The sequence below is a fragment of the Apodemus sylvaticus genome, chromosome 1, assembly GCF_947179515.1.
Source record: "Apodemus sylvaticus chromosome 1, mApoSyl1.1, whole genome shotgun sequence".
In the NCBI taxonomy this organism is placed as follows: domain Eukaryota; kingdom Metazoa; phylum Chordata; class Mammalia; order Rodentia; family Muridae; genus Apodemus; species Apodemus sylvaticus.
Genome location: NC_067472.1, coordinates 156,521,197 through 156,546,671, shown reverse-complemented (window position 1 = coordinate 156,546,671; position 25,475 = coordinate 156,521,197). Strand labels below are relative to the sequence as shown.

At 41.0% G+C, this 25,475-nt stretch overlaps 1 protein-coding gene across 2 annotated transcripts in view; it reads left to right on the top strand.

Annotated features, from left to right (window-relative positions):
* Oca2 (OCA2 melanosomal transmembrane protein) overlaps window positions 1-25,475 on the top strand; it is a 301,441-nt gene that overhangs the window by 57,842 nt on the left and 218,124 nt on the right. For both annotated transcript variants that reach the window (XM_052161541.1, XM_052161535.1), the window contains exons 9-13: window positions 13,857-13,928; window positions 16,050-16,115; window positions 19,483-19,539; window positions 21,697-21,821; window positions 22,843-22,981. In XM_052161541.1, the coding sequence (XP_052017501.1) occupies window positions 13,857-13,928; window positions 16,050-16,115; window positions 19,483-19,539; window positions 21,697-21,821; window positions 22,843-22,981 (459 nt within the window). The remainder of the gene's footprint in view (window positions 1-13,856; window positions 13,929-16,049; window positions 16,116-19,482; window positions 19,540-21,696; window positions 21,822-22,842; window positions 22,982-25,475) is intronic.

The following is a 25,475-nucleotide window of genomic DNA, read 5'->3' as shown; positions in this document are numbered from 1 at the left end:
ATGAAAGATTATCATGAAAATTATATAGATAAAATAATAGGCATAAGGATAATTCTAAGTTGATTGAAGGTGGAATTATAAACATTTTCAGATTAAATTGAAGATTTACATGGAAAAGATTTCTGGTAAAATTCAAGAAATATGTAGACAAACACATTAAAATCAACTATTTCACAGAAAATTTTACATATAAGATGGTAGATATGAAAACTCTTTCTAAATTAATTGAAGGTAGAATTAGAAACATTTGTGATAAAAGGATTTACATTGAAAACATTTCTGATAAAATCGAGGAAATATATAGAAAGACATTAAAATTGAAGATTATCATGAAAAATAATGCAGATAAAATGGTAGACATAAAAATATTACTAAATTAATTAAAAGGGGATTTACAATCATTTTCTGATAAAACTGAAATTTATATGAGAAATATTTCTCTTAGTCTATGTCTTTTTACTGGGGAGTTGAATCCATTGTTGTTAAGAGATATTAAGGAATAGTGATTGTTGCTTCCTGTTATTTTTGATGTTATTTTTATGTTTGTGTGGATATCTTCTTTTGGGTTTGTTGGAAGATTACTTTCTTGCTTTTTCTAGTGTGTAGTTTCCCTCCTTTTGTTGGCATTTTTCATCAATTATCCTTTGTAGGGTTGGATTTGTGGACAGATATTGTGTAAATTTGGTTTTATCATGGAATATCTTGGTTTCTCCATCTATGATGATTGAGAGTTTTGCTGGGTATAGTAGCCCAGGCTGACATTTGTATTCTCTTAGGGTCTGTATGAGGTCTGCCCAGGATCTTCTAGCTTTCATCATCTCTGGTGAGAAGTCTGGTGTGATACTGATAGGTCTGCCTTTATAAGTTACTTGCCCTTTTTCCCTTACCACTTTTAATATTTTCTTTGTTTAGTGAATTTGGTGTTTTGATTATTATGTGCCGGGAGGACTTTCTGTTCTGGTTCAGTCTGTTTGGAGTTCTGAATGCTTCTTGTATGTTCATGGGCATCTCTTTCTCTAGGTTAGGGAAGTTTTCTTCTATAATTTTTTTGAAGATATTTACTGGCCCTTTAAGTTGGAAATCTTTGTTCTCATCTATACCTATAATCCTTAGGTTTGGTCTTTTCATTGTGTCCTGGAGTTCCTGGATGTTTTGGGTTACCAGCTTTATGCATTTTGCATTTTCTTTGACTGTTGAGTCAATGTTTTCTATGGTATCTTGAGCACCTGAGATTCTTTCTTTTATCTCTTGTATTCTGTTGTTGATGTATGCATCTATGACTTCTGAATTCTTTCCAAAGTTTTCTGTTTCCAGAGATGTCTCACTTTGTGATTTCTTTATTGTTTCTACTTCCACTTTTAGATCCTGGATGGTTTTGTTCAGTTCCTTCACTTGATTGTTTGTGTTTTCCTGTAATTCTTTAAGGGATTTTTGTGTTTGTTCTTTAAGGGCTGCTGCCTGTTGACCCATGATCTCCTGTATTTCTTTAAGGGATTTTTGTGTTTCCTCTTTAAGGGCTTTTACCTGCTGACTGATGTTCTCTTGTATTTCTTTAAGGAGTTATTTAAGTCTTTCTTGAAGTCCTCTATCAGCACCATGAGATATGATTTTAAATCCAACTCTTGCTTTTCCGGTGTGTTGGGGTTTCTGGGACTTGCTGTGGTGGGAGAAGTGGGTTCTGATGTTGCCATGTGGCCTTGGTTTCTGTTGGTAGGGTTCTTGTGCTTGTCTTTCACCATCTGGTTATCTCTGGTGCCAGTTGGTATTTTTGTCTCTGGTTGGAGTTTGTTCCTCCTGTGGGCCTGTAAACATGCGTGCTTACTCCTCTGAGCTCAGAAGTGAAAGCACTGCTGGGAGATCACTCTCTCCTGGTGGGTTATGCACAGAAGACTTCTGTCCCAGCTGCTCCACTGATCTTATGCCCTGTGTGCTCCTAGTTGGTCCCCTCCACAGAGAAGGTGGAGAGCTCACCTCTGTGCTCAGAAGTAGAAGTGCTGCTGGGAGATCACTCTCTCCTGGTGGGCTATGCACAGAAGGCTATGGAGTCTCCTGCCTCCCTGACACAAATGGTGGTGGGAAGACTTCTGTACCAGCTGTTCTACTGTTTACAAAAGGCTGTGGAGTCTCCTGGCTCCCTGGTGCCCTGTGAAAGTCTTATGATTCCAGTTTGCCTTATGTGTGTGTGTGTGTGTGTGTGTGTAATGAGACATGGGATGGTCTCTCTGTCTTTGGTCATGTACTTTTCTCTAGGTCATTGGGTGATGGCTACTGGCTACTGACCAGTGTGGAGTCACTGGTCAACATGTATGTGGAAAGGAAGATCTTAAAGATATTCACCAACTATGAAGTCCCATGTTCTTAAAACACTGTCAAGCTTACAAATGACTCATCTCTGTCTGAATTCAGGGAGTGTACTACTTTCATATGAGATATCATATTCAGCCCTCAGGACTATTATTGCACACCAAATCCCATTTTCCAGCTGTTTCTTGCTATCAGGACAAACTCTGAGATCCTGACTTGTGGTAATCTCACTTACTCATCTGTAGAACAGTCTCCTCTCAGTTTATTGTGAAAGAGAAAGTTGTGGTGCATGTGTGTGTGTGTGTGTGTGTGTGTGTGTGTGTGTGTGTATGTGTGTTATGCACATGGACTATATTGGTGGAAAATCCTAATTTTCTGTACAATGGGTGTGCTACCCAGCCTGGTCTTTGGGAGGGGAGGGGATTTTGACTAATTAGAAGACTAGACCAAGTCGAAGACTGCTGGCCCATGTGAGGCTTGTGCTATCTTTGCTTTTGCTGATATGATTTATGTTTACACTGTTTTACCAGTTGGGACCCTCTGTCACTCCCAACTCCCACTGTCTTCTAGTAAGGAAGATTTTCTGGGAACTTTGCAACTGGCAAGCCAGCTCAATGGGAATGTGTTATGGCCTGAGATACACAATGAGCAACCTACCTCTCCTTTTATTTTGTGCATGGTCATGTCCTAGGATATGAGTCCAACTTTAGGGAAGAGGCAGAAATGGTCCCTGACAGGAAGACAAGACTCACCGTCTCCCACGTCTCCACTGCTGTCCACCTCCTGCCTTCAAACATCTGAATTTGTGACCCTGTGACTATAGGACCCACATTTTCATCGCACAGGCGAGGCTGTCCATGCTTTGGCCACAGGGAATGACCATTCTTTTCCCTTGAACTTTACAAGGCCCTCTTGAGTTCTGCCTTCTGTGTTTTCTACTCAGTCCATGATTAATTTCATGATGTGTAACTTTGTGTATTTTAAGGATATGGTAACATGAAAATCCAAGGGTTGGTAGTATCCACACCTTGTAAGTATATTTTTGGAGGAGTGAATAGAACAACTTTTTGTGATTCTGCAAAACTAGAATCATAGCCATATACTTTCCCATTCAGCTCCACACCTAAGCTTTTATTGATACATTTATGATATATCTCAAGAACTTTGTATTGAAAGATTCAAGACACTTTTTTTTAATGATCTATGCAATCTCTCCTTTCAGGTGATGCAGGGTTAGTGAAAGCCTGTGGTTGGCCAGGGAACATGCCCATGTATACAGTTTACAATTGTGTGACCTTGTTTACATGGTTTTACTGTTTCTGTTCTGAAACCACAGCTGAGAGGTTTTATATGTTCAACAACTACAGCAGATCATTTCTTGCAGTGCATAGAAATTCGAGGATCTATGACTCTAGAAAATATAGTCAGGCAAGAGAATTAACACATAATTTGGAAGGCAGAACCTAAAAGGAAAGTATTTGAATTTTTGAATATGTATTCTCTATTCATCATATAGTGTATGAGGAGTTTTGTTATGAGACATATTAGATAAAAGATAGATCAACAAGCATAAAGACCAAAACCTGATGACATACCAGGACAGAAAAGTAGCCTCTTGAAGTGACAGACACAGTAGACTAGGGATTTCATGTGGCTGCAACCTAATACAACTGCTTTGGAGAGAAAAGGACAGGGGAAGGTAATTAGTGTCTTATGAGGCAACCTCACACTTCAGAGGCAACTGTTACCAAAGCTACCCAGCCATTTACAGGTTCTGGAACCTTCCTCCTTTCCTGCTCCATGTTCTAGCATCCACTCATATCCCTCACATCTCCATGTTCTAGAATCTACCATTATCCATCATAGCTCCAAGATCTAGAACCCACCAGTATCTGTCACAGCTCTATGGTCCAGAACTACTGCTATTCCTCACTGTTCCACGTTCCAGCACTGGTCTCAATCTCTTACAGCAGTGTCAGCCCCAACCCCTCACAAGTCCATGTTCCAGCAGGCAAACCCCATCACTACTCAGAGTTCCATGTTCCAGAACTGAGTATCCTAGTCATTCAGTTTCATGGTCCAGTGCCTGATCTCCATTAGTCAGAATCCCACATTCCAGACACTACCCCAGTGCATCCCTTCTCTATTTTAAAGCCCTTATACACAATACCTCCCAGTCCAGTTTTTCAGAATTCACTCCCAGAGCATTACAGTTCTATATTCCTACATGAACTCATGTATATGGTCCAATTACCCAAGCTCCTTAGGCACATCTGCCCTCTTTAATGTAGCAGGTGAGTCCCTGTATTTATAATGTAGAAGTTATATATTATCTTCTTATTTCGTCTATTAGCTGTTCGAGATCTTTAGTTCTGCCTCAACGTCTTTGTCACATATTTTATTGATTTTTTTTTAACCTTTGTAGCACTCTGCTTTGGACCACTTCATGTTTTAGTATATTAGGAAGTGTCTCTGAATGGCTTACTATTGACTTTGCTGTAATTTTCCAGGCTCTGCTCTGCATAGGATGCAGGGTTTTTAAGTCTGCAGAGCTGTTTTTACATCCCTTTGGGTACTACATATGAGGCCTGCAGGTCTCAGAAAAGCACTGTTATTATGAACAACTGTTAAGGTCCTTTTATACTAGGGTATACATTGTAGTAGGTGAGGAGATCCTCTTCCAGTGCTGACAGTCAAAGGTTTTTAGGTGCCCAAGTCTAGTGACTACTAACAAATTAGGTTTATAGCTCTAATCTCTAAAGTGAAATGACCTGGACCCATGAGTTGTTCTTTAGTGACTGGGTCCTAAGGGGATGACGACCAAGAGATGAGAATATAAGAAGATAGAAAATTTTGGGGCTTAGAGGTCTTGCATAAGCTCTAACTGATACCAAGTAAGTTTATTAAGAAGCACAACATCTTATATACAGTTTTAATGGGAGAAATGGGATCAAGCCACCATAAATTGAGTCAAGCAATGTTGCTCAAAGAGAATATAGAATATCTCCAGGGCATCAGAGACTGAGCACATGGCTCTGTGACTGATAACTCTAGTCTCTTTAGGGGGAAAAGAAATTCACAGGAACCTTAATCCCTTTGAGATCCTAGTCCCAGCTCCAGACTGGCTCTTGCTAAGTCTTCCTTTGGACAAGGACACAGAGCTAGGCTTTGTCTTTTCATCGAGGCCTCTGAAAAAGCTTTGGTTTGGTACGGATCTCAACAAGTAAAGGCATCAGACAACAATTCAAGTCTGTAGGAGATGTTTCCAGCTCTGTGTGAGATACATGGAGGCTTCGTGCTGAGGCTATAAACCCTAGCATCCCTGGAACTTTACAGCTAGTGTAGTCCTCAGTTTTCAACAAGAGCCAGGGTCAGAGGCAGCCAGCAGCAAGCAACCAGTACTAGTCTCAAACGAGATTTGGATTTTGGCATCGTTTGTTGGATAGCAACCAATGGTAGAGTCTTGGATAGCCGGTGGTACAGATTTCAGGCCTTGCACTGTCAGGACCCTCAGCCTCTCACAGTGGCCCATGGGACAGTTCTCTAGCCTTTATCTCTTCATGCTTGGCCACTCCCAAGAACTCTTAGTAACCAGAGACCACCCTTCTCTTCTCTGCCTCTTCACAGCCTTCTTTCTTTAGCTTCAGTCTCCTCCTTCTCTTACCATTGCTCTGACTCGACTGGCCCCCGTTTTCCCCAATGCTTCTTTCTGCTCCTTGTTTCCATAATGGCTGCTCTCTGGCCTTCATCCTCACTCAAATCACCATTACTGCTGTAATCACCACCTCTACCACAGCCACCACCTTTACGGTTGCTGCTACATCTGCCTCTTCATGTCCCTGGCTCAGCCTGCTCTGCTAATGATATAGATCAAACATAGTTATAAAAAGGCCATTTGGGAGAAAGCTTTCATTTGGCTTAATGTTGCAACTCTAGGAGTCATACAGGGCAAGAGGGCCTTCCAGCTGCCTGGAAAATTGAGGGAAGCAGTCAGAGAGGGGATGTGACAAAGGTGTTTGCACCAATTAGAGAAGAAATTTATGTAGATGAATGTCTGTGTGTGTATCAGTCTCAGAGCAGGGTAAACAGACTCATCTAGAATTTGTCAGCACTGCTCCTACTTAAAGACCCCTCCTTCCTTCCTTCTTACTTTTTAAAGATTTATTTATCTTATGTATATGGATATTTTGTTTTTATGTACATCTATCTGCACACTAGAAAAGTTCATCTGTTCCCATGAGACTGTGGTTGTAGATGGTTGTGAGCCACCACGGAGATACTGGGAATTGAACTCAGGACCTATGAAAGAGCAGTCATTGTTCTTAACCCCTCGGCCAGCTCTTCATTCCTCTTCCTTTCCTTTTGAGATAAGGTCTCATGTAGTCCAGGCTGCCCTTTCTCTCACTTTGTTGCTGATGATTACCTTGAACTCCTGATACCCCTGTCTCCACACCCCAAGTTTTAGTAGAACCAATTTGTCTGAAATGTTTACAACAAAAATGTAACTCCAGTTGTGGTGCTAATGGGTCCTCTGCAACTACTAACATGTCTGCAGAGTGCTTACAAAGTGTATGAAAAAGCTGGCTGCCATGTTAACAGTGTAGCCAGTTGCCAGTAAAGTGGCTGCCAGGTTGACAAGTCGGCATTCAAGGTTGTTAGGTACAAGGGCAGGGCCTGCCAAATCGCCACTTTTGATGCTTGTAATTATTTGCAGAAAACATTAACAAGATATTTATAATAAAGACTTAACTAAAGCATAATACAAACTAACAATCTTAACATTGGTTAACACTTAATGGTATTTATCAGTCTCAGATAATGCTTATGTTCTGCCCCGGTGTTTCGGCAGGAGTCTTTGATTTATTTCACCATAAGAACATGCAATTCTCCCTTCTTTCACTGATTCATCCCATCTTTTGGAAGAGGGAATGAGACAATGTTTCATTGTGTAGCTCAGAATGGCTGATACTCATTATTGTAGACCAGGATGCTTGGAACTCACTGTGTAGATAGATCAGAACGTCTGGAACTCACTGTGTAGATCAGGATGTCTGGGGAGGACACAGCTTGCTCGGGTGGGGCCGGTCCCGCAGAGCTTAGGTTCCAGTCCTGAGGCCTCTGGCGGGAGCCTTCAGATCTCCGCTTCAGGATCCAGAGGAGCCTAGGCTGCAACACCACATCTCCAGGCCCTGCAAGAGGCCAGAGGGGTACCTGGGAGGCCGGCTGGGAGGAGTCAGTGTGCTCTGGTGAGTCCAGCAGGCCCCAGGTGGGAACCTTCAGGTATCTGCTTCGGGATCTGAACAGCCTGGGCCACGGCACTCAGTCTCCAGGAGGTCAGCTGTGCACCAGAGGCCAGCTGGGAAGAGGCAGCTTACACTGGTGAGTCCAGCATTGACAACAAGACCAACTAACACCAGTGAGAACTAGCTGGCAAGGGCAAATGCAGGAACGTCACTAACAGAAATCAAGGTAATATGGCAGCATCTGAACCCAATTGTCCTTTAACAGCATGTCCTGGATACCCCATCACAACAGAAAAACAAGATTTGGATTTAAAATCACTGGTTATGATGCTGGTACAGGAACACATGAAGGACATATTTAAAGAAATTCAGGAGAAAATGGATCAAAAGTTAGAAGCCCTTACAAGGGAAACACAAAAATCATTGAAAGAAATCCAGGAGAATACAAAAGCCAATAAGGAGGAAACGCAAAAATCACTTAAAGAAATACAGGAGAACTTTGGTCACCAGGCTGAGGTCATGAAAGAGGAAACACAAAAATCTCTTAAAGAATTACAGGAAAACATAAACAAGCAAGTGAAGGAGCTAAGCAAAACCATCCAGGATCTAAAATCAGAAGTAGAAACAAGTAAGAAAACTCAAAGGAAGACAACTTTGGAGATAGAAAACCTTGGGAAGAAATCGGGGGACATAGATGCAAATATCAACAACAGAATACAAGAGATAGAAGAAAGAATCTCAGATGCTGAAGATACCATAGAAACCATGGACTCAACAGTTAAAGAAAATACAAAATGCAAAAAGCTTGTAACCCAAAATATCCAGGAAATCCAGGACACAATGAGAAGACCAAACCTAAGGATTATAGGCATAGATGAGAGTGAAGAAGAAAACTTCCCTAACCTAAAGAGAGAGATGCCCATGAATATACAATAAGCCTACAGAACTCCAAACAGACTGGACCATAACAGAACTACCTCCCATCATATAATAATCAAAACCCCAAATGTACTAAACAAAGAAAGAATATTAAAGGCAGTAAGACAAAAAGGCCAAGTATCATATAAAGGAATACCTATCAGAATCACACCAGACTTCTCACCTGAGACTATGAAAGCTAGAAGATCCTGGGCAGATCTCATGCAGACTCTAAGAGAACACAAATGCCAGCCAAAACTACAATACCAGCAAAACTCTAAATCACCATAGATGGAGAAACTAAGATATTTCATGACAAAACCAAGTTTACCAATATCTATCCACAAACCCAGCTCTACAAAGGAGGGAAACTTCACCCTAGAAAAAGCAAGATAGTAACCTTCTTTCATCAAACCCAAAAGAAGATAACCACTCAAACATAAAAATAACATAAAAAATGACATGAAGTAATAATCACTATTCCTTAATATCTCTTAACATCAATGGGCTCAATGCCCCAATAAAAATACATAGACTAACTGACTGGATACGTAAACAGGACCCTACATTTTGCTGCATACAGGAAACACACCTCAGTGTCAAAGACAAACACTACCTTAGAGTAAAAGGCTTGAAGACAATTTTACAAGGAAATGGTCTCAGGAAACAAGCCAGAGTAGCCATTCTAATATCAGATAAAATTGACTTTCAACCTAAAGTCATCAAAAGAGACACTGAGGGACACTTCTTGCTGGTCAAAGGAAAAACACACCAAGAAGAACTCTCAGTCCTGAACATCTATGCTCCAAATGCAAAAGCATCCTCATTCATAAAAGAAACTTTACTAAAGCTCAAAGCATACATTGCACCTAACACAATAATTGTGAGTGACTTCAACACTGCACTTTCCTCAATGGACCGATCAGGAAAACAGAAACTGAACAGGGACACAGTGAAACTAATTGAAGCTTTGGACCAATTAGATTTAACAGATATATATAGAACATTTTATCCTAAAGCAAAAGAATATACCTTTTTCTCAGCACCTCATGGTACCTTGTCCAAAATTGATCATATAATTGGTCACAAGACAGACCTCAACAAATATAAGAAGATCAAACTAATCCCATGCCTCCTACCAGATCACTATGGAGTAAAAGTGGTCTTCAATAGCAACAAAAACAACAGAAAACCCACCTACATGTGGAAACTGAACAATATTCTACTCAATGATACATTGGTCAAGGAAGAAATAAAGAAATAAATTAAAGACTTTTTAGAATTTAATGAATATGAAGACACAACATACCCAAATCTATGGGACACAATGAAAGCAGTGCTAAGAGGAAAACTCATAGCCCTGAGTGCCTCCAAAAAGAAAATGGAGAGAGCATACACTAACTGCTTAAGGACACATCTGAAAGCCCTGGAACAAAAAGAAGCTATTTCATTCAGGAGGAGCAGAAGGCAGGAAATCATCAAACTCAGGGCAGAAATCAATCAAGTAGAAACAAAGAGAACCATACAAAGAATCAACAAAACCAGGAGCTGGTTCTTTGAGAAAATCAACAAGATAGAGAAACCCTTAGCCAGACTAACCGAAGGGCATAGAAACAGTATCCAGATTAACAAACTTAGAAATGAAAAGGGAGATATAACAACAGGTACTGAGGAAATTCAAAAAATCATTAGATCCTACTACAAAAGCCTATACTCAACACAACTGGAGGATCTGGAGGAAATGGACAGTTTCCTAGACAGATATCCGACACCAAAACTAAATCAGGATCAGATAGATCATCTAAACAGTCCCATAATGCCTGAAGAAATAAAAAGTGTCATAGAAAGTCTCCCAACCAAAAAAAGCACGGGACCAGATGGCTTCAGTGCAGAATTCTATCAGACCTTCATAGAAGACCTAACACCAATACTCTTCAAACTATTCCACAAAATAGAAACAGAAGGAACTCTACCCAACTCGTTCTATGAAGCCACAATTATGCTGATACCAAAACCACACAAAGATCCAACAAAGAAAGAGAACTTCAGGCCAATTTCTCTTATGAATATTGATGCAAAGATACTTAATAAACTTCTTGCCAACCGAATCCAAGAACACATCAAAACAATCATCCACCATGATCAAGTAGGCTTCATCCCAGGGATGCAGGGATGGTTCAATATAAGGAAATCCATCAATGCAATCCACTACATAAACAAACTGAAAGAAAAAAAAAACATATGATCATCTCATTAGATGCAGAAAAAGCATTTGACAAAATTCAGCATCCTTTCATGCTAAAAGTCTTGGAAAAAACAGGAATTCAAGTCCCATACCTAAACATTGTTAAAGCAATATGCAGCAAACCGGTAGCCAACAGCAAACCGGTAGCCAACATCAAACTAAATGGAGAGAAACATAAAGCAATCCCACTAAAATCAGGGACTAGACAAGGCTGTCCTCTCTCTCCGTATCTTTTCAATATAGTACTTGAAGTTCTAGCTAGAGCAATTAGACACCATAAGGGAGTCAAGGGGATACAAATTGGAAAGGAAGAAGTCAAATTATCACTATCTGCAGATGACATGATAGTCTACTTAAGTGACCCGAAAACCTCCACCAGAGAACTACAGTTGATAACCAACTTCAGCAAAGTGGCTGGTTATAAAATCAACTCAAGCAAATCAGTTGCCTTCCTATTCTCAAAGGATAAGCAGGCTGAGAAAGAAGTTAGGGAAATGACACCCTTCACAATAGCCACAAACAATATAAAGTATCTTGGTGTGACTCTAACCAAACAAGTGAAAGATCTATATGACAAGAACTTCAGGTCTCTGAAGAAGGAAATCAAAGCAGACCTCAGAAAATGGAAAAATCTGCCATGCTCATGGATTGGCAGGATTAATATAGTTAAAATGGCCATCTTGCCAAAAGCAATCTACAGATTCAATGCAATCCCCATCAAAATCCCAACTCAGTTCTTCACAGAGTTAGAAAAAGCGATTCTCAAATTCATCTGGAATAACAAAAAACCCAGGCTAACTAAAACTATTCTCAACAAGAAAAGAAATTCTGGGGGAATCAGTATCCCTGACTTCAAGCAATACTAAAGAGCAATAGTGTTAACTGCATGGTATTGGGATAGTGACAGACAAGTGGACCAGTGGAATAGAATTGAAGACCCAGAAATGAATCCACACACCTATGGTCACTTGATCTTTGACAAAGGAGCTGAAAACATCCAGTGGGAAAAAGATAGCCTTTTCAACAAATGGTGCTGGTTCAATTGGAGGTCAACAGGCAGAAGAATGCGAATTGATCCATTCTTATCTCCAGGTACTAAACATCAAGTCCAAGTGGATCAAGGACCTCCACGGAAGACCAGACACACTGAAACTAACAGAAAAGAAACTGGGGAAGACCCTTGAGGACATGGGCATAGGGGAAAAGTTCCTGAACAGAACACCAATAGCTTATGCTCTAAGATCAAGCATTGACAAATGGGACCTCATAAAATTACAAAGTTTCTGCAAGGCAAAGGACACTGTTAAAAGAACAAAACGGCAACCCACAAATTGGGAAAGGATATTCACCAACCCTACATCTGATAGAGGGCTAATATCAAATATATATAAAGAACTCAAGAAGTTATTCTCCAGGGAACCAAATAACCCTATTAAAAATGGGGTACAGATGTAAACAAAGAATTTTCACCTGAAGAAATTCGGATGGCCGAGAGGCACCTTAAGAAATGCTCAACATCATTAGTCATCAGGGAAATGCAAATCAAAACAACCCTGAGATTTCACCTTACACCAGTCAGAATGGCTTAGGTCAAAAACTCAGGAGACAGCAGGTGTTGGTGAGGATGTGGAGAAAGAGGGACACTCCTCCACTGCTGGTGGGGCTGTAAGATGGTACAACCACTTTGGAAATCAGTCTGGCGGTTCCTCAGAAAACTGGACATGACACTTCTGGAGGACCCTGCTATACCTCTCCTGGGCATATACCCAAAGGATTCCCCGGCATGCAATAAAGACACATGCTCCATTATGTTCATAGCAGCCTTATTTATAATAGCCAGAAGCTGGAAAGAACCCAGATGCCCCTCAAAGGAGGAATAGATACAGAAAATGTGGTATATTTACACAATTGAATACTACTCAGCAATTAGAAACAATGAATTCACAAAATTTTTAGGCAAATAGTTTGATCTGGAAAATATCATCCTAAGTGAGGTAACCCAATCACAAAAGAATACACATGGAATGCAATCTCTGATAAGTGGATATTAATTAGCCCAGAAGCTCTGAATACCCAAGGCACAAATTGCATACCAAATGACTCCCATGAAGAAGCATGGAGAGGGTCCTGATCCTGGAAAGGATTGATCAAGAGTTGGAGGGGAATATAAGGACAGAGAAAAAGGAGGGAGGTGATTGGGGAATGTGTGGAGAGAAGAAGGTTTATGGGACATATGGGGAGTGGGGATCTGGGAAAGGGGAAATCATTTGGAATGTAAACAAAGAATATAGAAAATAAAAATATTAAAATAAAAAAATCAATTCCTTATTTTTAGCATCTCATTTTAATTCACATGTAGTTTTGGTAGATCTATTACAAATGACCATTTTAATTAATTTTTAAATCAGATCGTTCTTCATTTTAATTAAGAAGGCTGCCCACCTGTGATCTTTAAAAATTTAAATGCCCAGGACCTGGTTAAATATGAAAGAGAAACCAATTTGGAGTTAGTAAAATTCCCCACTGAGGGAACCCTAAAGTCAGGTTATATTTAGTTAAATCTCTTGTTCTTCTAAATACTCACAAGGTAAAATATTCACACCCCAAGTTCTAGATGTTGGCTTGTTTTTAAACACTTTCTTTTGGAACCCTTGTCTCTCTCCTCCTCCCTTCCCCTCTCCTCTCCTCCCTTCCCCTTCCCTCCCCTCCCCTCCCCTCTAGTGTACAAATGGATACATGGAAATTTCCAGTTTTGGTCTATTTTGAATAAGTGTTCAGAGCATTAATGCCTTTGTGTGATACATGTTTTCATTTGTGTTTAGCAGATTCCTAGTAGAATTGTTAAATGATATGGTAATTCCCTGTCCACTGGATTATAACTAAATCAGGGAGAATTCTTTTGTGATTCCATTATATGGTGAAGTCTCAATGAGATGAGGCAGTTGTAGTCTTAGTAATTGAAAAGGGCTGATTTCTGTCCTTAAACTAAAGGTTCTGTTGCCTAAGGAGAACATGCTAAGTAATTAATGATTACTATAGACTTCTCCGAGCATACTCTCACAGTCGTCATAGTTCATTGTTGTGATACCCAACAGCACACGGAGCACTCATGTGTTAATACACATCTTTTGTGTCTGCCTTTCCAGATTGTTCACAGAACCCTGGCAGCCATGTTGGGAGCTCTTGCAGCATTGGCAGCACTGGCTGTGGTTGGAGATGTAAGTTGTTAGGGTTTGATTTGCTGACTTCCCACCAGATACTGTGCCAGACCCAGGGTGTATTAGTGGTTTCAAATTGTTTTATGTGATGTTTCCATGAGTTTTGCTCATGATTCATAGAGGCATGAGCTGACAAATGTGGTTTAAGAAAGTTGTCACTGTGAAAACACATACTCATCTATGTGTGGTAGTCTTCATTTAGGCTGGAGAAAGTCTCCTCAGGCAGGCATTTACCCAGTGTGGGGCCATGGAGGTGGGCCAGTCAGGGATGAGGCTTTGTTCTGTGGCATTATAGGCCCTGCAGATGCCTATATGTAAAAAATGGCATCCACTTGATAGGAACATGAGGACTACAAGAAGGGCAAGAGGGATCCTGAGTATTCTTAGGAAATGGAGAGGGAATTGTTGCTGGCACTCTACTTGGGGCCTCCCCAAAGCTGGCCACACAGAGAGCTGGATTTGAAAGCAGCTTTAGCATTTGGAGGACTTTTTTCCCTTTTAAAAACTATTGACAGGCCATTCACCTCTCCATTTAAATCATTTAAATACCTATATAGGGAAATGTGCTTAGTTAGTTATTTGTGATATATATTCTTAACTTAAAATGCCATTGTAGAACTAGTCTGAAAGCATCTGTAAGAATTTCTCCTTGTCTGGGTTTGCTATAAACAGATGCTAACCTGAAAGGGAAAATATTCCCACATTCTAAAATTTAGGGATTAAAAAACCTTTTGATTTCTTGTAGTAGTGAGAATGGAACCCAGGGTCTCATGCATGCTAGGCAATACTCTTGAGTCTCAGCTCTCAACTGTTGTTTTCCACGATAGCCGAGTTGTATAAGATGCCCATTTTAGAGTAAACCTGACAAGGGCTTTCATTAGTGAGCAATCTTATCTCACAGGGCAAGGACTTTGTTCTGCTTGGCAGCTCCACCAGGCCGCACTAAGGGTTAAACTACAACATGCAGGGATGGTATTGGTTGTGTGGACTTGAGGGGCTGACTTAGAAGTTGACACTGCTAGCATGGGAAAGTGGAGGCTGCTCAAGCTGAATGCAGTCTGTGGATGTGGGCTGCTGTCTGGGCTGGAGTGAGATTGCCTCTGGTGTGTTTTGTAAAACCAATGAAAATGTTTTGTACAGAGTGGTATGGTGTGGTGGTGCCTCAGGGGCCCATGTTGAGGCATATCGCCCCTCCTGAGGTACCAGTCATACTCCAGGTCTCGTACAGAATAGAGTTTATTAGGGCTTGGAAAGGGGAGCTGAGAAGAGCATAGAGGCTAGGAGGGAGGGAGAGAGGGAGAGGGAGGGAGGGAAAGAGAGGGAGGGAGAGGAAAGGAGGGAGGGAAAGGGAAAGAGAGAGAATGAGAGAGAGGGAGGGAGGGAGAGAGAGAATGAGAGAGGGGGAGGAAGGGAGAGGGAGGGAGAGAGAGGGAGAGAGAGAAAGAGAGAGAATGAGAGAGCAGGAGGGAGGGAGAGAGAATGAGAGAGAGGGGGGAAAGGGAAGGGGGGAAGGGGAGAGAGGAGAGGGGAGAACAAACAGAGGCCAAACAGTCCCCTACCTGTCTATTGCTAGGTAACTGTTGGGCAGAGCCTAGAAAGGAGTGCTAACAGCCTCCGAGTCTCTGAGTCCTGCATTTGTTCTCATAAGTATGGTTCAAATAGTCTATTTCATTTGGATTGCTCTTGGCTTGTAGCAGGCACATGCATCAAGAAGCCCCCTGGGCACTCAGTGAACTGCCCTTTCCCAGGCAGGCAGGCTAGGTCCTAGCAGTCCCTCAGTTCCCTCTTTGTTCTAATGGTACTTGGAGAGTAGAACAGACAGCCTTCAATCATACCACCCTGCTGAGGAAGACCAAACCAGCAATCCAGGCAATAATCCTTCCCAGAGCTTCCAGGATGACACCCCTCCCTTTTTTCATGAATACTTTGGATGTGACAGCTGCACTGGGTGATGAGTGTTGTTCAGCAGTGTGATATAATTCAATTTCAAAGGCAAGTGGATGCAGTGTTTCCATCTTTGGCCCAATATGTGCGCTTGCAGGAAGGGCAGCCCATTTTTTAGAGCTTTGCTCAGTAGGTTGATGCACAGGATTAATTGGCAAATTTGTGCTTTGATTGCAGAGACCCAGCCTGACCCAAGTGGTGGAGTGGATTGATTTTGAGACACTGGCCCTGCTGTTTGGCATGGTAATTACAGTCTTCCCAGCAGGATATGCTCCAAGTCTGGGCCCTTCACAATTCCACAGTTGCTGATCCTATCATTACAGTCACGAAGGCGTATCTCTTGACAGTTAGGGCTTGATTGAGAAGTGTTAATACAGGTCTAACTCATTTTTCCCAGGGAGGAGGGAATGACTGGTTTTGGTCTGAGATAAACTGAGATGAAGTCATCTCTAAGACTTTTGAACAATGAAGTGGCATCATTATTTCCAAAAGTTAGCAATTTATTTGAGTTATTACCCTTAAGATAAAAATATGACACACTTCAAATACATGAACCCTGGAACAATTTTAGTGATTGGGAGAGTGATTTTAATTATATAAAGAAAAATGTCCCTAAGTAATAGTAAGTTCTGTGCTTGTCAGTTTATCACATTGGTAAGCTGTGAGGAACATTGCTAGGTCAGCTTGTAGGAAGGAAAGATAACTCGCAGAGGATTAGCATAGGGCATGACCTGTGAGCCAGTTAAGCCAGAACTAAATGAGGTTTGGCAAGGCCCTGGACCAAAGTGGGAATGATCATATGTTCTTGGGTCATTCTCTTAACAAGGTCTGCATGTTTCACCTACACTGCACCAGGAGGCCCACTTTGTAGAGTACCGGTCACCAGGAGGTGCTGGAGTCAGCTCTAGGTTCCAAAAGGTTGCAGAGCCGTCATCCTCTTTGAATGGGAAGGTGGAACAGAGCTCTGGACTCAGGTTTCAGAGGAGCCAACAACTGTTGGGTACTGAGAAATACATAGGGCTTGGTCATCTGGAGAGAAGAAGGGAATCGTATGTCTTTAACATACTATTTTCTAAAAAGTTAAGCAAATGGTGTAGCAGTTTGCTAGAACTGCTATAACAAAGCATGATATATATGGTGCTCTGGCAAATGAAAATCTATCTCTCACAGTTAAAGAAGCTGGTATCTGAAATCGAAGTATCAGCAGGGAGTTCTACTGAGACTCCTCCTTGGCTGTCTAACTCTCCGTATGCCTGTATCCTCGTTCTTATCAGGCCGCTGTCATACTCAATTAAGTTCCACCTTGATGATCTCATTATAAAGTCAGCTGTCAAATTCAATGAAGGTCTACCCTAATGATCTCATTGTAATGCTTAAAAGTCCTGTCTCTGGGTGCAGCATATTTTTAGGCACCGGCAGTTAGTAGTCCAACATATACATTTTGAGGAGGAGGGACAGAATTCAGCCTATAAAAATGGTCTGATATTCCTTTTTCTCAATTAAAATTGCTCCAGCAGCCACTTAGATCATCTATGCTTCTGATCCTATAATGGCAGTGCACAGAGTGGGTCTTCCTTATTTTCTGGTACTGCTTGGCCCAAGTCCCTGTTCTATTCGACAACGACAGAATGGCTCCCCATAACAAGAGAAGGCCACACAAGCTATCACCCACATGTGGCTACTTATGTTCACATGTTCAGCATGCTACAAACAGCCCCACAGGGGGCTGCTGAGTCAGGAAGCTGTTCTAGATAAAGGTAGTGCTTAGTTAAAGCAGATTTGGGCGTCTTTGTGTTTCATACAGTTTATTTCAAGTATATTGGGCCTACCAACACAGCTACTTTATATATATATTATATATATATTATATATTATATATATATTATATATATTATATATTATATATATTATATATTATATATATTATATATAATATATATTATATATAATATATATATTATATATATATTATATATATATATTTTTTTTTTGTCATTTAAAAAATTCTTTATTTATACCTCAAATGTTGTTCCCTTTCTTGGTTCACCCCTCCCCCCCAAATCCCGTAAGCCATCTCCCCTTCCCCAATCAACCCACCCCCGGTTTCTTGTCCTGGTATTCCTCTACACTACGGTATCAAGTCTTTCCAGGACCAAGGGCCTCTCCCCCATTTGGTGTCCAACAAGGTCATTCTCTGCAGTCGATGTGTCTGGGACCATGGGTAACTCCAAGTGTACTCATTGGTTATCCCTGGGAGCTCTGGGAGTACTTGGTGACTCATATTGTTGTTCCTCCTATGGCACTACAAACCCCTTCAGCTCCTTGGGTCCTTTCTCTATCTCATCCATTGGGGACCCTGTGCTCAGGTCAATGGCTGGCTGAGAGATTCCTTGTCTGTATTTGTCATGCACTAGCAGAACGTCCCAAGTATCAGCTATATCCGGCTCCTGTCAGCCAGCACTTGTGAGCATCCACAACAGTGTCTGGGTTTTGTAACTGTATATGGGATGGATACCTAGGTGTGGCAGTATCTGAATGGTCTTTCCTTCAGACTCTGCTCCACACTTTGTCTCTGTATCTCCTTCTGTGGGTAACCCAACTACTTTATATAACTTCATATAACTCTCACAGCGACCTCACACAATAAAGGACACCCAGAGGTAAAGTGAGAAACTTGAAGTGCAGAGTGGTAAGTCAAGCACAGCTTTCTGTTGTTAATTGAAGGCTTGAACCTGCGCTTACCCATTCCAAATTTAACAGGTAGCAATGTGGGTGAAGGGTAGAAAGGCAGGACTGTGCTGTGGTCTTAAACTCCATGGAGGATGCAGTCTCTGTGTGGGCCTTGGGAAGAAGATAGGGTTTGAGGAACTGAATTCAAAATGGAGCCATATCAGATACCTGCAAGTTTAAAATAAATGAATAAATGGAATGCTATTCCACTTCTTGGCAAATAGGAAACCTTGTAGCAAGTCCAGGCTTGCTGGAATTTCTAGATGATTAAGCACAGAATAAACGGGGCACTATTTTTGTTAGCCCACGGGGCAGCTGTTTTCCTCAATTGTCATCAGTAGAAACATTCTTGGTGCACACAGGATTGGAGGACAACTGTTTCAGTACCAGTGGTCTGGCTTGTCCCTGGTCATCGAAGTTGTAAGGAAAAAAATCGGTTCCATTGTTTTATAAATGAAAATCTGATACAACTTTAAACCTATTCAATGTCTGAGTGCTGCTTATGGGGACAATTGGGTACAATGGTCACTTTTGGACCATGGCTCTCCCTGCTTCTAGCTTCAAGGCTGATTAAGCCATCGGTCTCTTTGATCTATAAAACAGAGTGACGATGGCATTTGATATTTGTTGTCAGGATTAGAGGGGTTGAAAACATAACAATGCCTTGGGTATTAATATGTACACAAGACGGTCTGTAAGAGTTTCCACTCAGGGAGTTCATATGCGGATAATGGAAGTACTGGACAGCCAGCAAGACAGAGCAGCCCATGATACTCAGCTGTCAGGAGCCAGAGTCCAAACTCAGGATGGGTCACTTTGCATCGTTCCAATGTGGTATTTTGCTAAAAGTCTTCGCTGTCTACTTTTTTTTTCTTTATAGATGATCTTAGTAGCCGTATTTTCAGAAACAGGATTTTTTGATTACTGTGCTGTAAAGGTAGGTATAGTATTGCACTTGCTGGCCATACACTAAATAAAATAAATAAATAAATAAATAAATAAATAAATGTAAACATATTTATATATATTTAAAGCAATATAACTATAAATGCAATACATAATTAACAATATTAATTAATTGAATAATACTATTTATTATCCTAATATTATATATTTAGGCAATTAAAATATTTAAAATTCCATATTTCTTTCAAAATGGCTTCAGGAGGCCTGGGGATAATTGCTATGCTAAGCATGATGTGAAGGCAACACTTCCAGCTTTTCCATAAGAAAATGAAGAGGAAATTCAGGGCAAAAATTTCTGCCCTTAAGCATTTGTGTAACAGTGTTTGAATTAGCTGGCTAGGGCTACACATCAAAACCTAATTTAAAAGTCTGAATAGGTCAAACCATCAGCCTCTGCTGGCATTGCCTTTTGGAGACATAGTTTCAATGTTTACTTTCTAGACCTGCATAGTCCTGATTTTTAAATTTGGGGAAATCACTTTTGTTTTTGTTGTTGCTGTTGTTTTAAACTTGTATGGATGATATTTTAATTGGGATTGAACAAAGGGCCTTGCATATGCTCAGTACATATCTCATCATTGGGCTAACATGTTAAAGGTCTTATTTTTTAAATTACAATTATTATTATTTGGTTGACAAATGGTAATCATATATGTTTGGAAAATATAATATGATGTTTCAATGCATATGCATAGAGAGTGTCATGTTTAAATCAAGATAACTATCATATTTTTACAATCATTTTTTTATGGTAACATATTTGAAATTTACTTTCTTTGTTTTTGTTTTTGAGATGAAGTTTCTCTACATAGCCCTAGCTGTCCTAGAACTCATTATGTAGAGTAGGCTGGTCTCAACTCTCAGAGATACGACCAAGTATTGGGATTAAAGTTGTAAGCCACTATACCCAGCTTAAAATTTACTTTTTAAGTTATTGTGAAATATGCACCAGTCACCCTGCTTGTGCGGAAGTTCTCTAAATCCAGCCCTTTTTACTGCACCTTGAACCAGGGTCTCTATTCTCTCCCACCTACTTCTGTGGGGTCAGTTTTCTTGAATTCCACATAGAATGAAATTATATGTTCTTTGTATATATATGCCTGGCTTATTACACTTAAAATAATGCCCCCCAGCTATTATATCGTTATACTTTAATATTATATTATATTACACTTTCAGCTATTAAATAATAGCTGAAAGTAATGGTAATACAAATGGTATTTAATAATAGCTGAAAGTGTAAGGATTGCACGGGGAAATAGTATTTCATGTTTATGAACATGGTGTCTTTATTCACTTGCTGACAAACACTTAGGTTGGTTCCATATCTTGGAAGAGTTCTCTAAAAAACATGGCGCAGGTGTTCACCCCTTCACCATATACATTTGCTGCCTGTGGTTATCCTTTTAGTTCTTTGGAACACATCTGTCTTAATTTCTATAATGTACTAATTTTATATCAGTCTAGAAAGATCCCCTTTCTCCTAATCTTCTCCCATGCTTGGTCTCTTTCACCCAACCTCCTTTCTGCTTTTAAAACAGGGTTTCCTTTAACACAGTCTTGCCTCAGCCTCACTGTATTACGGAAGAGGGCTGACCTCCATCTCCTCACTGCTGGTATGGCAGACCTGAGCCACCACACTGGCTTAGGTGGTGCTGGGGATTGAACCCTGGATCCTGTGCATGCTAACCAAACACTCTACCACTGACACACATTACCAGCTCTGTTACCTTTCATCTTTTAACATGAAAGTCATTCTAACAGGTATGACGCGGTAACTCATCATGGTTGGACTTTGCATTTTAACCAGAACCCTGGACCATCTGTCAATGGGTCTGAAGGTTTGAACTGAACCTTCCATGCATAGCGGATAAGGGGCCGATCTTGCCGTACCCTAGTAGATGAGGAGACCTTGGCACACTCTACTAATGCAGAGGCTTGGTGCTGACCTTAACTTCAGTTTTGGAATTGAAAATTTCTTTTTAAAAACTAATTTCTACAACAAAACTGTGAAAATTCTGAATGAGACTATATTTTGCTCTCCATATCTTGGAGTCGTTAGTGAAAACACAGCTTTTATTGTACAGATGTTCTGATTCTCGCTTGTTCTTTCTTGTATGTGTCCTAGGCATACCAACTTTCTCGAGGAAGAGTGTGGGCCATGATCATCATGCTTTGTCTCATGGCTGCCATCCTTTCTGCCTTCTTAGATAATGTCACTACGATGCTCCTTTTTACCCCTGTCACCATAAGGTGTGTAGAACACTTCCAACATTGAAATTAAGGCCAAGATTGGAGATGATGTGTATTTGTTGGAGATATATGCATCTTCTGGTTCTACCACCTGGTTTCAAGTTTCCTTCCTTATATCTACAAAAAGTTGAGGGATAGTATCCATCCCTTCCTAGACTCCAGCTTACTGAATTCCAGCCCAGCCAGGTCTGGTTTGTGTGACTGTAGAATATAGACAGGTACAGGTGACAGCACAGGGCAAACATACCACCAGAAGTTTGAAGACATGAGCCTTGCTTTCCAGGACATAGACTGTCATAGGGAATATAGGCAAGAGATTTGTGCAGATTGCTAGCTAGGGTACCAAGAGTTTTTGCTCATGATTTCCCACATTTTCATCATCATCCTGTTCATAGAGTTTAGTCTTCAGCAGATCAGGGCCTAGGACTTCCAAAGATTCCAAGACAAATATCATGCAGCTAACCCACAACCAAGGAAGATGTAATTTAGGCAATAATTCAAGTAAGGAGGGGAGAGAGAGGGGAGAGAGAGAGAGAGAGAGAGAGAGAGAGAGAGAGAGAGAGAGAGAGAGAGAGAGAGAAGAGAGAGAGTTAGTTTAAAATCTCTGCAGAAAAGGGAGGGCAGATAAGGGTCTAAGTCAGCAGGCTTAGTGTTGTTTTATTGCTGGTGATTTTTGATTGCCCACCACTCTTTTGACTGAAGGCATCTGATAGCCAATGTCCATTCATCTGCTCCAGGCCCTGTCCTCTCCTGTGGGCCTACACATGGAGCTCAGCACCCTCTCTCTCAGGGCTGTGGGAACAGGCAGAAGGCATAGCATCACATGGATAGCTCAGACTGTGGTGTGTGAACTTAGAAGAATCCTTGTAATTTGTGATATCTGAAGATGTAAATGCTGATGTTCACTCCCTGCATTGCCTGTGTGTGTGTGTGTGCCCCTCAATGTGCCTTCCTGTACAAGTAAATACTTTAAAAGTTTAGCTTGTCGACAGGCCTTATCACTGTCTTACATTCACGGTAGGTTATGTGAGGTGCTCAATCTTGATCCAAGACAAGTCCTCATTGCAGAAGTGATCTTCACAAACATTGGAGGAGCTGCCACTGCCATTGGGGACCCGCCAAATGTTATCATTGTTTCCAATCAGGAGTTGAGAAAAATGGTAAGTAACAGGACAGCAGGGTCGATTTCAGGAAATGTAAACTCAACGGAGCACTCTATGCAGCATCCTTTACTGAGTACTGTGAACCCAGGTTCTTGCTGTCACCTGGTCACAGCATGCACTATTAGTCATACGTAGTTTAGGAGAGAAAAATCATCAGAGGCACTCTACAAGATAAAAGGGCTGCATTTAGGGGCTGTGTTGACATTAATGGGATGGGAGGTGGTTTTGTCACTGAGAACATCAAGGAGAAATGTCTAGGAAATTACAAAGGGTTATAATAGAGGTAAGAAGTTCCAGACACATATGTCTAATAGGCTCAAAGAACTCATCAGCATCCCAGGGCACAGTGCATCTGCCCTTGTTGTTTCTAAAATTATCAGTTCGGGTGCTTCTGATCTTCCTTTCTGTTGCTTAATAAACTCATCTGTAAAGCTTGCCTGGAAACGTCTGCTTGGTGCTGTTGCTTTGCTGTTCTGTCTCCCAGGCTCTCCTTAACTTTACATCCTTTGCAGCTTTCCATTCATTGCTCCATTCTCCTGTTGTCCCACCATTTCTTTTCCTTTTTTTGGTTTTTCGAGACAGGGTTTCTCTGTGGAGCCCTGGCTGTCCTGGAACTCACTGTAGATCAGGCTAGCCTCGAACTCAGAAATCCACCTGCCTCTGCCTCCCAAGTGCTGGAATTAAAGGTGTGCGCTACCACTGCCTGGCGTCCCACCATTTCTAATGGGACAAAACATTGGTGCTTACATTATGAACAGATCCAGAATTACTCAGGATACAGAACTCCTGTCTCCTCAGGCTATTTTTTCCTAAAACTAATAATTATGTTTTATGACCTGGATGATTTAAAGGTAAGTAGACTGGTATATTTAAGTAGTTTTCTCAGGTTACTAGAAGTTTTAATGTTTTTTACTTTTTATTTTATTGTATGGGTGTTTTTCGCCTGCATGTATGTCTGTGTAGCGTATGCATGCCTGGTGCCCTCAGAGGTTAGAAGAGGGTTTCCAACCCCCCAGACAGAAGATAACATTATATCACCTATGACTGGATAGTTGTGAGCTATCATGTTGGTGCGGGGAGTGGGGGGAGTCTGGATCTTCTTCAAAAGCAGTCAGATCCATTTCTCTACCACTCCCAAGCTCATTTTTCTTCTTCTAGTTTTAAAGGAAACAAAAACATTCTCATGAACACCTAAGATACAACTATTTTTCAATCAGACATTTGGGGTATGAATTCTATAGATAAATACATGGGAGGTTGTTGCAATTAGCCTGATATAAATCTATCTCATCTATATCTATATCTATCTATCTCATCTATCTCTAGCTCTATATTTATATGCTGAGAGGTGTTGGAACTTGCCCCCCTTACAGTGGATTACTGAAAGCATGTGGGCCTTTATATCGTTTCCCTGGGTGAGCCTGTCTCATGGCATAGCTGGACTGCTGTGTCCTCTGTGACCATATCCTTACTGCCAAGATCCTTCAATCTCTGAGGTCCCAATGCCTCACAGTACTATAGTATCCTTGACACCCCCCCTTTAAGGCAGTAGCTATTTATGGATGCTGCTTAAATTCTCATACATTATCATTTTCAAGGCTCCATCTCTCCTACTGGGGCTCAATAGATGCTGAACATATTTGCTTAAAAATACACATAAAATAACAAAATAAACTGAAGAGCAAAATTAATAAAGATTGTTGTTGACTTATTCTCTAACAAATTAACCTAGGGGTGATTTTTACCAATATGAAGCACACTCCACTGATGACCATGACACAGAGCCCCATAGGCAGGCAGAGAGCAGGAAGGAAGGGAGAGGCTGCCTCTCTAGGAACCTTGTAGCAATTCCAGAGCTCTGTGTAGACACAGTAGTAGCCAGCAAATGGAAAGATTGCAGATTCCAGCCCGAGATTGTTCCTTCCAATCACAGTAGGTACTTTAGTCAAATATTTAAAAAAAATAGCCATTAAATACCATTATTCAGTGTTTTGACCTCTCTTCATCATGGGTCAACCCCTTAACCCCATGAAAGCAAACTAAGCCTAGTCTGCAGCTAGTTACAATACTCTATTTCTATTTCCCTCTAAGATGGCTTGTAATTCATGTAAGCATTGGCTTTTCAAAAACACAAGATGTATAAAAAGGCTTTAAGTAGCCAGGCAATGGTGGCACATGCCTTTCATCCCAGCACTTGGGAGGCAGAGGTAGGCAGATTCTTGTGAATTTGTGACTAGCCTGGTCTACAGAGGGGGTTGGAGGTGGGGTTCCAGGATAGGCAGAGTGACACAGAGAAACCTTGTCTCAAAGAGAAAAACCGAAAACCAAACCCAAAACAGCTGCAACAAAAGCCTTTAACCATTTCAAAGTTACAAAGTATCAATGTTTGGTTGCAGGACCCTTGTCCCAAGATCACCAGAGCCCCCCTGTGTGTCCAGTCCACACCCTGCCTCAGTCTCCCTCAAGGCCCCCATATCTTTCCTTTCCTCCT